At 38.2% G+C, this 14466-nt stretch overlaps 1 protein-coding gene across 1 annotated transcript in view; it reads right to left on the bottom strand.

The window, feature by feature from the left end:
* Nucleotides 1-14239, bottom strand: part of LOC131439925 (mitochondrial 2-oxoglutarate/malate carrier protein-like) — a 33425-nt gene extending 19186 nt beyond the window's left edge. The window contains exon 1 of the mRNA XM_058611032.1: nucleotides 13791-14239. Coding sequence (XP_058467015.1) covers nucleotides 13791-13846 — 56 coding nt within the window. The 5' untranslated portion in view covers nucleotides 13847-14239. The remainder of the gene's footprint in view (nucleotides 1-13790) is intronic.
* Between the last annotated feature and the right edge of the window lie 227 nt (nucleotides 14240-14466).

The following is a 14466-nucleotide window of genomic DNA, read 5'->3' as shown; positions in this document are numbered from 1 at the left end:
AATTTAAGCCTTTGTCTCTATCATCAATATTCAGAATAAAAAATTATTTCATGGAATTTTTTGCTCTTATATAGAAAAGTTATACAATCAATGATCTTTGCAACGAGGCCATCGAATCAGTTCGATGAGTACACAAAATGTATGCGTGGTTCACAAACTTAGATTCAAATAGTCTTAAGACTTCAAATTTATCCTACTTCCGGTTCTGAAATTACAGCTTGACGAGCGTATACTTTCCTCAGATATAGCGTGATACCGATTTTCACAAACTTAGGTTCAATTCAAAGGTCGAAGAGAAAAACCTAAAAAAAAATCTGAACTGAGCTCGAAACTATTCCAATAGTTAGTCATTGTTAGTAGACGCCCTTCAAATTAATTCCGACTATCCTGGTTCCCGATTTCCGATTCCGGAAGCACCGAAAATATGCTCCTAAAAAAATATAAATCAAACTCAAAATCGGTCTATTTTCTCAGAGATAGTAAGAACGATTTTCACGAACTTAGATTCAAGTAGAAGGTCTTGTGGTCCCATAAAAGAGAGAAAACTTTCTTTTTAACTAGGTTTAGAACTGTTCCAATTTGTAGGTCATATTTTTTACTGGCCGTACAAACCAACTTCAGCTATTTCAGTCCTCGGAATTCGGATTCGGAAGTATTGGAAACAGTGGTGCAAAAAGGTTCTCACTCACTTTTCTTCAAGATGTCCAAATCGATTTTCACAAACTTAAAGTCTTACGGTTTCATACGGAATCCCTGAATTTGTAGTGGATACTAGTTCCGGTTTCGGAACTATAGGGTGTTTTGATTTGTAGATTTTGCTAGATTTCTTTTCGAAGAAACTTTCCCGTTTCCATTCAATGAACAGTTGTTTTTAGAATTCCACAGCAATATTTATGATGTTGTGAGTAATATGAGATAGGCATCATTACACCACTATGCGGATTAAAGGGGTCAGTGATATAAAAGTGCTGGGAATCACTGTCCTAGCGTATGCAATTTCATACGCAAAAATGCCTATTTTGCAACACGTTTTCTGTGTATTTTCTATACGTAATAACTTTACCATAACTCCTGAATGAATTTTCATTTTCTTCTTGTATTACATTCAATCAATATTTTTCTTTTGGTTCAAATCCAGGTTTGAATGATTTGTCGGTTTTTCCGTTGCTAACTAACAACTTTATCGTTCACTATGCGAGATCATGAGCGCAAATTAAATCAATCAATATTTATCAGATTTATGCAACAGCCTGGAATAATGTGTTAATGGTTAGTGAGAACACGTTGTCCTACGAAGCATGTGAATTGTACGCTCAAATACACTCCACTGGACTGGAGAGGAGATAATTTGTTCAACTGAAAAAAAATCATGGTTTCCATCGATGATAAGCAAACCGTGTTCATATCGCGCAAATTAAAAAAATGCTTGTTAGCACTGATATCTGAGATAAGCTTTGCTATTCGGTAAACAATTAACCATCAGCTTAAAGTTTTATCAGTGTGGGTCGAGCTGGTGAATTTGATTACCTAATCATGACATTTATTTTTGGATACCCATATTCATTGATTGAAAGTCGAGTAATCGGTAAAATAACATGGTGGGTCTACTAAACACTTAGATTTTTTTCCCCGAATCTCGGCAAAACTTTGCCGAGATTTGAACAACCGAGTGCTCGGCAAACCTCAAAACAACTGAAATTCTCGGTATTATGCTTTCACCGAGATCTTCGGTTTCGAGAATACTCTGAACTACCGAGATCTTCGTCGTTTTTGGAAACAAATTACCGAAATTATCGTTGTTCAAGCATGGAAGCTAATTCCGAGATTTTAAACAATTATCTAAAATAAAATTTTGAATATAAAATGAACATCCCAGTTAAAACCCGTTATCATTGATTTATTTATTTCATCATTATGTTGGCTGTTGAACTAATAGGCAAGGAAATGTAAAATAAGAAAAAAATATGTCCCATGAAATAAATATTGCCAAACATATACGCCGTAGAATGGATGCACTTCCATGTTATTTACAGTAGAGAACACAATTCTATTTTACGCAGAAAATCAGATTCCGGCTACAACCAAAGGAAAGACTCAATAAAACATTGAATATTTAAAGAAATATATCATACCGGAGTTCGATCAATTTCATGCAGTAGATTAGCGTGACGAGGATCTTATTCCCGTGAGAATGCTCTGGCGGATTTCTTGTCACGAATAATCGTCGAACATTGAACAAATTTGTTCTTAATATCACCAAACATATCCTATGTTTGGATTCAATTTTTATTTGAGACTAATTCCACAAATGAACACATGCACTTATTTACACTACTCAGTTTTGTTCTGAAGAAAAATGCCTACTTTGATGAATCACCGAATTTCGGTTGTCTAAAAGTTGTTTAATATCATGAATTTGCTGATTTCGGCGAAACGACCAGATGCTGGCAAACGCGCATTATTTTTAAAAACAATCACCATGTAATTTCAAAATTGGAAGTTGGAATCTGATAAAATTAATCAATTTTGTATCAGACCATAAGTTTAATTAAATTTGATGTTTTGTTTATTTTTTATATTCAATAATATAATTCTTTTAAGGCACACTACTCAAGCTTTAAGATGCCAAGGGTATTTTCTAATTTTAATTAATGACTAACTTAAAACTAGGATAGTACCATTAGGTAATGTCGTATTGGGGTCGCAGTGGTCTACTTTAACAGATCCAACCTTCAGCTGGCGATCGGTAGTGGCTAGTGAAATGGATATAGCATGAGAATCTTCCAGATGATGTTGGTAAATATCTATGTTGGCTGCATCCTTCGATCCGTGTAGGTCAACGGCAAACAACCCCACACTACGATGACCCGCATGTTGGTCGTCGACTGGAGCAGACTGGATTTTCATTTCATTGGATTTTCATTCATTGCCAAAACCGAACGTCGTCGACCGAACCGTGCTAAAATCGAAACGTCATGATAAAGAATGCTGTGTATAGTATTTTAGGTGTTAAGAAATAATTGCATAAACCAGTATTGAAAACCGTGTTTCACTTTGCTCCGAAACATCGCTTTATTATCGAGCGCGTAAAACTCCTACTACTGGAATAAGACGAGAAGTCGCTTACACCAAAATATCGACAACTCCGTTAAAAACGAATGGATTTTAACAATCTATGGCTTGTTAGATAGGTATACCGTACGAAATCGAAGTCAAAAAACATATTCTGTTTTCAAGGTCAATTGTGACTGATATTATAAAAAACTGAAAATTTTAACATAAAACTTCGTATAACTCCGATTCCAAAACCATTAGCGTTCAGGGTGACGGGGAGACCTTTCATTTGCGACTAGTTTGATCAAAATCCGTCCAATCATTTCTGAGATCTCGACCTCTTTGTTGACATCACACATACTTACACACACGGACATTTGTTCAGTTCATGGAGCTGCAAAAAAAATCTGCAAAGTTAAATGTCGTTGAAAAATTCTTAAATTACGAACTACGAATCACAACCTTATATTTCGAAATATAATATCCATATTGAGGTCTTTTTTTATGCGGTCTTTTTTATGCGTTTTTTTATGCGACTTTTTATGCGAATTTTCAGAGTTATGCGGGTTTTTTTTATGCGAAGTTTCAGAGTTATGCGGTTTTTTATGCGAATTTTCAGAGTTATGCGGTTTCCCTTCTGCGGTTTTTTTATGCGAAGTTTCAGAGTTATGCAGTTTTTTTGTGCGAAGTTTCAGAGTTATGCGGTTTTTTAAGCGGTACGTAAATTCGCATAAAAAAAGACTTCAGTGTATATTAATAGAATATTTATTAAATAATTATTTTCAATGGTAGTTTGATCATCCACTTACTTTTCCCGAAAGCGAATAGAATTGGAAGCAGAGTAAGAGCTAGCTAATTCAACAGCTCATCTGTCAACTTCTACTGTGAAGAATAATTTATGACGAACGATGACCGTATTAATTTTAACAATAGACGGAAGAGAAAGCGTTTCTTTTTCGAATACTATTGTGACGAGTCATCCAGAATTTTTAGTTTTTTTTAGTCTTGAGTCAGTTACACTAGGCAGCAAAAAAGACAAAATCAAAATCTCAAATCGGTAACATTTTCGCGGTTTTCATTACATAGTTGCATTCGCATGTCACTTTTTCAATCTGTTTCCTTCGTTAGATACTGATCAAATTTAAAGTGAATGCTTGACAGATGGTTTGTTGGTCTATATAAGAAATAGCGCGAGAGATATACATATTTGTTCAATATGAACACGTTTTAGACGGATGTACCCTACCCAAGTAACAATTTTGGATACGCTAGCTTATTTGTGACTAGTTTGAAATCAGAAATTTGAATGATTATTACTGACATCTAACCACTTGCGTGACTCAAAAAGCGCATTTCCTACTAGTTGCTAAGTCGGATGAAAATAAGTTGTCGTTACGTTGTAATGCCATACTGAAATAACTTATATTTCCATAACTGGAAAATAACTTGTTTTCAACTGAACTAGTTGAAACTCCATCGTCACCATCGACATTATAAACATTGAATAAATCCAGAATACTTTTCCATCAACAATAAAAAGGTAGTAGAGTACTTGAAAACACAAACTTGATACAAGGCACAAATTTCACAACGATTTTAAAACTGTCGAGCGGAATTCAATTTTAATTAACTATTTTTTATGCGCCTGCAATCAAAATCGGTTTATGAAGATATGACAAACATACAACGAAATAACCTATGTTTAGAATGCTTAAAACTAATCCAAGTAGAATGATTTCTCATTATTTTAAATTCATATATCACAATCGATGTGCAATTCCTATATTATTTTCTTCGTGTTAATGATAGTGCATAGAACAAAAATCACTATTCTGACTTTCATTATTTTCGTCAAATAGTAATTTTGAACATGGTAATGGTAATAGTTGTTCGAAATTTCAAGTGTTCGTCGAATCATACAAGTCGAACAGAACATAGAATGCAAATTTCGAACTCGAACGAAATGTAGATTCGTTCGTATCACAAATCCGTCGGGTTGCAGAATCGGGGTGCTAATCTTATAATATCTATGTCACTGTTATATCAATTCACAGTAACGATTTACTTATACGCTTACGTGTTTATAAAGATTTCGCAACGGAAAAAAAACTTTTTTCAACTAGTAGCTAAAAGCATAGCTGTGATGAAAGATATGTTAGAATTAAGTAAAATTAGTCCGGGTTGGCGGTTCAATGGATAGGGCGCTGGCCTTACCAGCCAGTTGTTGTATGTTCGAGCTCCGATCTGGAAGGATTCTTAAGGTCAGTAGAATCGTAGTACTAGCCATGCAATGATTCTGTACGCTATGAATCGGCTGCGAAGTCTGTTGAAACAGAAAAGCCAAATTCCACAAAAGGAATGTAATACCAAGACTTTGCTTTTTTTAGAATTAAGTAACGCTAACTTAAATATTGTTTTAGTCTTGTTTTAACCAGTAAAGTAAAATAAACACGTTCGTGCTCTTGTTGCAACTTAGTTGGGCTATGTGATATCAGAACTAGTTACGGTTGCTACTATTGAAGTCAAATAAACTTGTTTTTAACTAGTAGCTAGAAGCATAGTTGTGATTAAAGATAAATTTGGATTAAGTGACGATAGCTAAATTATAATTAATTCAATATGACAAAAAGATGTGGTGATTGGAAATCTAAAGAACTATTTCGGGGACGGGTATAGCGTAATGGGTAAGTCGATGCCTTTCACGCCGCCCGCCTGGGTTCGATTCCCAACCCCGCACATAGGGTCAGAAAGTTTTTCTGGCCCCGAAGAGGCGAATGACATTAATGTTAAAGCCTCTAAAATTGAAAAAAAAAAGAACTATTTCGTTACTAGTTATGTTATGAAGAAATATTGCTATCATCTTGTTTAAACCAGTATAACATAAAAACCTGTTTTAATCCACCTAGTGGTGTAATGATGCCTTTCTCATATTACTCATAACATCAAAAATATTACTGTGGAATTCGCAAAAACAACTGTTCATTGAATAGAAATATGAAAGTTTGTTCGGACTTAATCTAACAAACTCTACAAATCCTGTTTACTCTGTAGTTTCGGAACCGGAAGTAGTATCCACAACAAATTTAGGCATTCCGTATGAAACTGTAAAACTTTTCCTTTGAATCTATAAGTTTGTGAAAATCGATTTGGCCTTCTTGAAGGAAAGTGAGTGAGACCCTTTTGCAGTTTTTAATCACCACTTCCAGTTCTTCTGAAACCGGATTCAGATGACCGGTACAGCCGAAGTTGGTTTGTTTGCCAGCAACAAATATGACCTAAAAATTTGAACAGTTTTGAACCTAGTTAAACCTAGACTTACTATCTAATTCTCTGTTTCGATTAAATCAATCAAACGAAGCGAACCTGCGTTTCTGTTACTTCTGCATATGTAAGTCAAGCTAAACAGCATGAATCAGCAGCATAAAACATGTAGTAGGATTATTACTTTCATTATTATTATTGACATCATTACACCACCGGCACGGTATCACTGCACTACCGGATGTGAAAATTTCATATTTTTTCAAATAAATTTAAATTCATTGACATTCGTTTATTTTTTCAGTCGTACTGATCATATAATAGCTATAATTTTTATCAGCCGCAGCACCGTCTTTTACCAATATTACACACTAGTAGGAGACATCCGTAACCGTTTCGATTTCTTCATAGCGTGTACGAAATAGAACAAAACACGCATAGTTTGTTTTGTGTTTCTTTTTCTTTCGGTGTGGTACATAGTGTCATTCTATATGACGATCTGAAAACTTTGACACTCATCGCATCGCAGGGAAATCGAAGTGAGTTCTATTTTTTAAGTTTTTCTGCACCGGAACAGGAAAAGCCGAATTAAGTTTCTATACCCACAAACTAACAAGCTTTGCAGAGCTAGAAGAACTAGAAGAATTTATCAGACACTTTTATATGACTGTTTTTGATCATCGTTGGTGAAGAAATACTAATGAAATTGGTAATTTTCCACTTATCACGCATAAGTGAGTGCACATTTTTTTCCATTTTTTTTCTGCATATCATCCTATATATCCGGAACCGGAAGTCGGATCGGGATGAAATTCAATAGTAGTCTATGAGACCATGAGACCTTTCATTTGAATCGAGCTGAGTCGATTGGTACATGACATTCGACCCTCCGGGCTTAAAAAGTTCACAGTGATTGCATAGCCTTTCTATATGAAAAAAAGCAAAACATATGCGTGCTCTAGTTGCAACATAGTTTGGGCTAAGTCATATCAGAACTAGTTGCGGATTGCTACTTGAGATATACTACATTTTTGGCTTTTCTTACAATGAAAATCGAATCTTGAATCGAGGCCTGGAATTCGAGTTCGACTAGGTTGGAAAATATCTAATAACAATGAGCTCTCAATTTTCTCCCAGATGAATGAGCAAATTTGGACAAATTTCGATTCTAATGAAAAGGCCTTTCATGATTTGATAGTATATTATTTATGCCATTGAATTTTATCTGGTTTCGACTTCCGAAATTACAGAGAGGTATGCGCAAACATATGCAAATAACGTGTACTCAATTCTCTCTGACTGGACCAATTTGCACAAACTTAGACTCTTTATGGAATCAGGCTACTGTTGAATTTTATTTGGAACCGAGTTCCCGTACATGAATTACAGAGTGTGGAGAATTTCAGTTTCAGGAATGTATTTTTATAAATGAGACGATGTAAGAAAGACCGAGATTCACCTAAAACAAGGAGGAGAAATACTGACTGGAATTAGATGGAAGAAGTTGTCGTTTTTCGCGAAAAACCTGGAAATACGTAGGTCCGTAGCAACGATTTGCAGGCGCTCTTTCTACTACTGATCACATCGATCGCCCTACGACAAGAGAACGTATCTGCAAAAGACAGTCTCTTTGTTTATTCTCTCTTTCAATTAGTATGGATATGTTATAAAAATTTCCACAGTTTTCAAAGACCTGGGGATTTGAATTAAAGTTATGCAAAGAGTGAGGCGCCCAATATAAAATCAACGTACCTAAGAATAACTATTTTTTGATTTCGAAGCAACATACGACACGTGTAATCGAGATCAACTACGGCGAGGTGATGGACTTTCATGTTTCTTGTTTGATATTGCTTTGGAAGATACAATCCGTTCGAACATGATTTTATTTTCTTCGCGCTCATTGAGGTATTTGGAGATTTGGAGCTCTACAGTATTAGGTCTTCATTATTGTGTGAAACTTTATAGTTTGGTTTAGCCCCGCGGTTTATGATGTATTGGATTTTGGACATATTTTTTCCAAATCGCAAATTGGGAATTGTAGCTGAAGGTTGAAGCTACACAACGGTATGGTAAAAACGTAGTAGTAATGGGTTTTTTCATATCCAAGAAGTATCCGGTTTAGCCGCAATCTCCGCTGCATAACCTTAGAATCATTTTTTTCAAATTCATAAATTAGCTTTCTACAAAAATACTACTATTCAATTAACAAAAAAATAATTATTGCTTTTGTTATCGACAATTACGGTGTTGCTAAGTACGTATAAATAAAGTTTTTTCCAATAACGTTCACATTTTTAAGCTCACATCTCTCCATACCCGTTTAGTGTTCCACTCGGACGTCAATATCACTCAATAAGAATATGTTGTAATCGAAGTAGTCATTCAATATCTAACCAACGAATGTATTGTGTAGCGTTAGCAACGCCTAGCAACGTAGGTTATTGATTTAAATAAAATTTTCATTATTCATTAGTCAATCCATCTAACCAGTTGTATGTTTTTACTCTGCAACAGGTTATGGGTCCAGTACTAGAAGAAAGAAGATTAATCCAAGAATAATCATTTTACGATGTACAACGGAGGAGGAGATGGCAATGCAGCCGGTGCTGGAGTACCAGTAGCAGGAAACGGTCGTTTCAGCGGAGTCGCTTTACCGCTCATTGAGAAGCTCAAGGGACGAGAAAATTACGCCACGTGGGCGTTCGCCATGAAGATGACGCTCATTCGTGAGGGATCCTGGAACGCTGTGTCGGTGAATGAAGGTCAAGAAATCGACGAAGAAACGAGTTTGCGAGCGATGGCCACCATCTGTTTGAGTCTGGAGACGACTAATTACAGTCTCGTCCAGGACGCAAAAGACACCAAAGAAGCCTGGGAAAAACTTTGGAATGCTTTTCAGGACAACGGTCTAACACGAAAAATCGGATTGCTGAGAAAGCTAACGTCGATTCGTTTGGACGAATGCGGCAGCGTAGAAGCGTACGTTGATGAACTGATGTCCACAGCACACAAACTTGCGGGAATCGGTTTCAAGGTCGACGACTCATGGCTAGCTGCGTTGTTACTAATGGGACTTCCGGAACATTATGAACCCATGATAATGGGACTCGAGGCATCGGGCACTGCGTTGACATCGGACGCGGTGAAAGCCAAGATATTACAAGACGTAAAGCTGCAAAAAGAACCAAAAATTGCTGGTGGAAACGGAGTGTTCTATTCCAATCAAAATGCTAAGCGGCGTGGAGGCAAAAGTAATGCGGCAAAGAAAGATAAACCGGACTCTAGAAAATCCACTACAGGATACGTTTTCACGTTCATGGGAGGAGCTGTATCATGGAACGTCAAAAGGCAACCAACAGTTGCATTGTCTTCGTGCGAAGCAGAATACATCGCTCTGTCCCGAACAGTACAGGAAGCACTTTGGTGGCATCAGTTCCAGTCACAGATTTTCGGAGTGCAAAAGATTCCGGAACTAGCTACCAATCTACTGTCGATCAGTAAAATTTGTCAAAAGGGGTTGACTGTGTATTTCAATGCAGAGGGATGTGAAGTTCGAGAGAGTGATGGCAACGTGATTGCATCTGGTACACAGGTAGGCGGCCTGTATATGCTTAACCAAAGGATTGAGGAAGCGCTACTGACACCGAGTACTAGCATTTGGCATAGACGCCTCGGACATCTCAATCGTCAAAGTATGAAGAAACTAGTGACGATGGCAGAAGGTTTCAAAATGGCAAATGACGTCACACCAGAGTGCATCGTTTGCATTGAGAGTAAGCAAGTACGTAATCCATTTCCTTCCAGTGTATCGCGTGCCGAAGGGCTACTGGATTTAGTCCACTCGGATCTGGTTGGACCCATCGAAGTTTCTTCTCTCGGTGGCAGTCGTTATATAATGACGTTCATCGACGATGCAAGTCGAAAGGTTTTTGTCTATTTCCTGGAACATAAGAAACAAGCTTTTGAAACATACGAAAGTTTCAAGTCCATGACTGAGCGCCAAACAGGAAGAAAGCTAAAGGCTTTGAGAACGGACAACGGAACCGAGTACGTCAACAGAACCTTCAGAACAAGCATGATGAAAGATGGAGTGCGTCACGAAAAGACTTGTCCGTACACCCCTCAGCAAAACGGAGTAGCGGAAAGGATGAACAGGACACTCATCGAGAAAGCCAGAAGTATGCTGAATGATTCGCGCTTACCAAAGAAATTTTGGGCCGAGGCGGTTTCAACAGCGGCGTACCTTGTTAATAGAAGCCCGACGACGTCAATCATGACAACACCGGAAGAATCTTGGACCGGTAGAAAACCCGATTTACATCATTTGAGCATATGTTAACATTCCTAAGGAAAGAAGAAAGAAGTTCGACACAAAATCCCAGAAAACAGTTTTCGTGGGATATGCTGAATCAAGCAAGGGATACCGATTGTATGATCCAATCAAGCGTGATATCCTGATTAGTCGCGACGTGATCATTGTTCAAGAGGGAGAACCACAAGATGTAATCGAAATGAACGAAAGTCAGCAGCAGATACAGTTCATGGAGTTGTATTCAGTTGATGAACCGAGCTTAACACAACGTTCACTTGAGGAACCGGATATCAACTATGATATCTACAACAATGGAACTGAAGATTTAGCAACATCCAGCAGCAATTCAAGTGATTCTGAGTTTCTGGATGCCGACAACGAGCCTGCGCTCCCCTCGCAACTTGTTAGACCAGCTGTAGAGAAGCAAGGGTTTAGGCACAGCGACCGGGAGCGCCGAATTCCAGGCAAGTATTCCGACTACGTCGTTTCCCCCCAGCCTATACCGATGTGTTCTAAGACGTCACTCGATGACCCTCAAACCTACGAAGAAGCACTTAACGGCCCGGATCGCGAAAAGTGGATTGCGGCCATGCGTGAGGAAATCGCTGCTCTGGAGGAAAACGGAACATGGGAGCTGACTATTCTGCTAAGCGATAGGAAAGTTATTCGTAACAAATGGGTCTTCAAGACAAAGCGAGGACCATCTGGTGACATTGAGCGGTACAAGGCGCGTCTGGTCGTTAAAGGGTGCTCACAGCGACCTGGCATCGATTACGATGAGGTTTATTCCCCCGTGGTGCGTTATTCCACCATTCGTTACCTACTGGCGCTGTCAGTGAAGCATGATCTAGATATAGAGCAAATGGATGCTGTTACTGCATTTCTCCAAGGCAATTTATCGAACGAGGTCATCTACATGGAACCACCGACAGGGTTTGCTGGCACTTCAAAGCAAGTATGTCGGTTACGAAAAGCACTTTATGGGCTTAAACAGTCGAGCCGTGTTTGGAACAACCAGCTGGACAAAGCGCTGAAAGAATTCGGATTAGAACAATCAAATTTTGATCCGTGCCTGTATTTCCGAATCAACGATAAAAAAATGATATTCGTTACTATTTATGTAGACGATTTCATGATATTCACGAACAATGACAAGCTGAAGCAACAGTTGAAATCGTTCCTTCACAATCGCTTCAGAATGAAGGATCTTGGTGAAGCGCGTTTCTGCTTAGGACTGAGAATTACGCGAGACAAAAAGAATGGTAAACTGTGGGTGGATCAGGAGCACTACATCGACAGCATTTTGCAACGTTTCAATATGGTAAACTGCAACCCAGTATCCACGCCAGCAGAGGCGAGTGTCAAGTTGGATAAATCAATGTCTCCGACGACACAGGAAGAAATACGCGAAATGAAGCAGATTCCCTACCAGGAGGCAGTAGGCTGTCTCACCTATCTGGCGCAGGCAACGCGTCCCGATATAAGTTTCGCTGTTAATCAAGTCAGCAAATTTAACGCGAATCCTGGACGTAATCACTGGACAGCGGTCAAGCGTATTATACGCTATCTGCGAGGAACACGTTCAAATCGCCTAACATATTCAAAGGAGAATTGCACGTATCTAGTCGGTTTTACAGATGCTGATTGGGGAGGAGAACCGGACTCTAGAAAATCCACTACAGGATACGTTTTCACGTTCATGGGAGGAGCTGTATCATGGAACGTCAAAAGGCAACCAACAGTTGCATTGTCTTCGTGCGAAGCAGAACACATCGCTCTGTCCCGAACAGTACAGGAAGCACTTTGGTGGCATCAGTTCCAGTCACAGATTTTCGGAGTGCAAAAGATTCCCATTCGATGTGATAATCAATCAGCAATCTGCATCGCGCAGAACCAAGGTTATAATCCACGGACAAAGCATCTAGATATCAAGTATCACTTCGTCCGAGATGTCCTAGATCAGGGAGTAGTCGAGCTGGGATACGTGAACACAAAACAGCAACCTGCAGATGGGTTTACAAAGGCTCTGGCTAATCAGAAGTTAAAAGAAAATATAAAGTTAATTGGATTCGTTTCTTAGGGAGGAGTGTTGTAATCGAAGTAGTCATTCAATATCTAACCAACGAATGTATTGTGTAGCGTAAGCAACGCCTAGCAACGTAGGTTATTGATTCAAATAAAATTTTCATTATTCATTAGTCAATCCATCTAACCAGTTGTATGTTTTTACTCTGCAACAGAATATAATATACTATACCAGCGCCTTTTTTACGTATTAATGGGCCCGTATTTGTGAGCCCCTAGCTAACTGAATGTCTTTTTTTTTTGCTCGGTTGGTCCTGTCCGGTGCCCCCTAAGACCGGGGCACTCAAATTCGCACTTTTCCGTTACTGTATCGTGCCGGCACTGTTACTGTAACAGTGCTTGGGATTTAATCAATCTAGCAAGACGTAGTAATTGGTAGTTTAAATTACAGTAATAAGGTAATTAATTTGTTATGCACGAATCACCTCTGTGCTTTAAATCGAGCACGCCTTCGACCGTGAAAAAATTTGAGAGTATTTCGTTGCCGAGCAATAATTTTTTTCATTTACTGTGTCGTTTTCGAAAGCTATAAGCGCAATCTCAAATTTTCTATCTTCTTATTTTTGGTTTAGTCAATCAGCAGACATCGTGCCATACAGGTTTAGGCACATAAAAAACCTGTTCAATTGATAACAATAATGAACCAAGAAGCCGATCGTTACTGTGTGCATTTGATGAGAGTTACGCAAAGCTAACTAAATGACAATTAGTGTCTGCACAGCAATTGTTGATACGAAATATGTTTTTCATTCTTAGCATTCGACAATGACCTCTAAATGTACCCGAAAGAAACGAAAACGGAACGCTATTCACCTGTAGGCCTTGACATTCCCACATCAGAAAATTTACTTTCAACTACTTACTATACTCCACGCATACGAACTAGGTTGGACGTAAATAATCTATGTTCTTTTCGTTTGCAGATTAGTTATACAGACTTTGCTCATTCATTTTTCTTCGGATCATGTGCGTAATCATCTTGTATGTCAAGTAAATTTTAAAAATAACTTGTTGACCATTAGGTAACGTGCAGTAAAAACAATTAAAATTATTTCTTTTGTACGAGACAACTTACCCGGAAAGACCTCCAAATAGGTACTGAATGTAGACTGGCTTCTTTTTTTCACTCATGGTTTAAGTTTATGCTGTGGTAAATATATCAGTGCTCTATGAGGTTTACCAAAACATAGAATTAATCACGTGCACAATAAGCCTGCGGACGATTATTGAGAGTATCGTGTTTGAAACTATTTCCTGTCAGGGTAATCCGTGATCGGTTCTAACCGCCCCTTCGGACAACACGAAAAAAACTAATTCACATGTATGGTAGATGAGGTCACTATATTATAATTTCCGCAACAGCTTCAATTCACATCGACAGGAAGGTAAATCTGAACTGACTGAAATATGAACTACTGATACTGAGGGAATGTGCAAAGTGTATGAATTGTGGAAAGAAAGGAAACACAAACGTATACGTTATAATCACAGCTGTTGTCGAAAGATGATCACGATTCATGAACTTTGTTTACTCGAAGTGACGTTTAATACTGACGCTAGAAAAATATTCACTGGTTTATGACAACTGCAATCGTCAGGGTTGAATTAAAAATTTAAATGTTATATTTCAGCCTGCTTCGATCAGAGATGCCAGGTAAACAGATATTTTATAAAGGGCACAACCCAGTAAATTCGAACATCGGACGCATCGTGCACGAAAGCTTTTGATTGCGTTTCGAGCTTACATAGTG

Source organism: Malaya genurostris, unplaced genomic scaffold (assembly GCF_030247185.1).
Source record: "Malaya genurostris strain Urasoe2022 unplaced genomic scaffold, Malgen_1.1 HiC_scaffold_15, whole genome shotgun sequence".
Taxonomy (NCBI): domain Eukaryota; kingdom Metazoa; phylum Arthropoda; class Insecta; order Diptera; family Culicidae; genus Malaya; species Malaya genurostris.
This window is presented reverse-complemented; position numbering and strand designations above follow the sequence as displayed.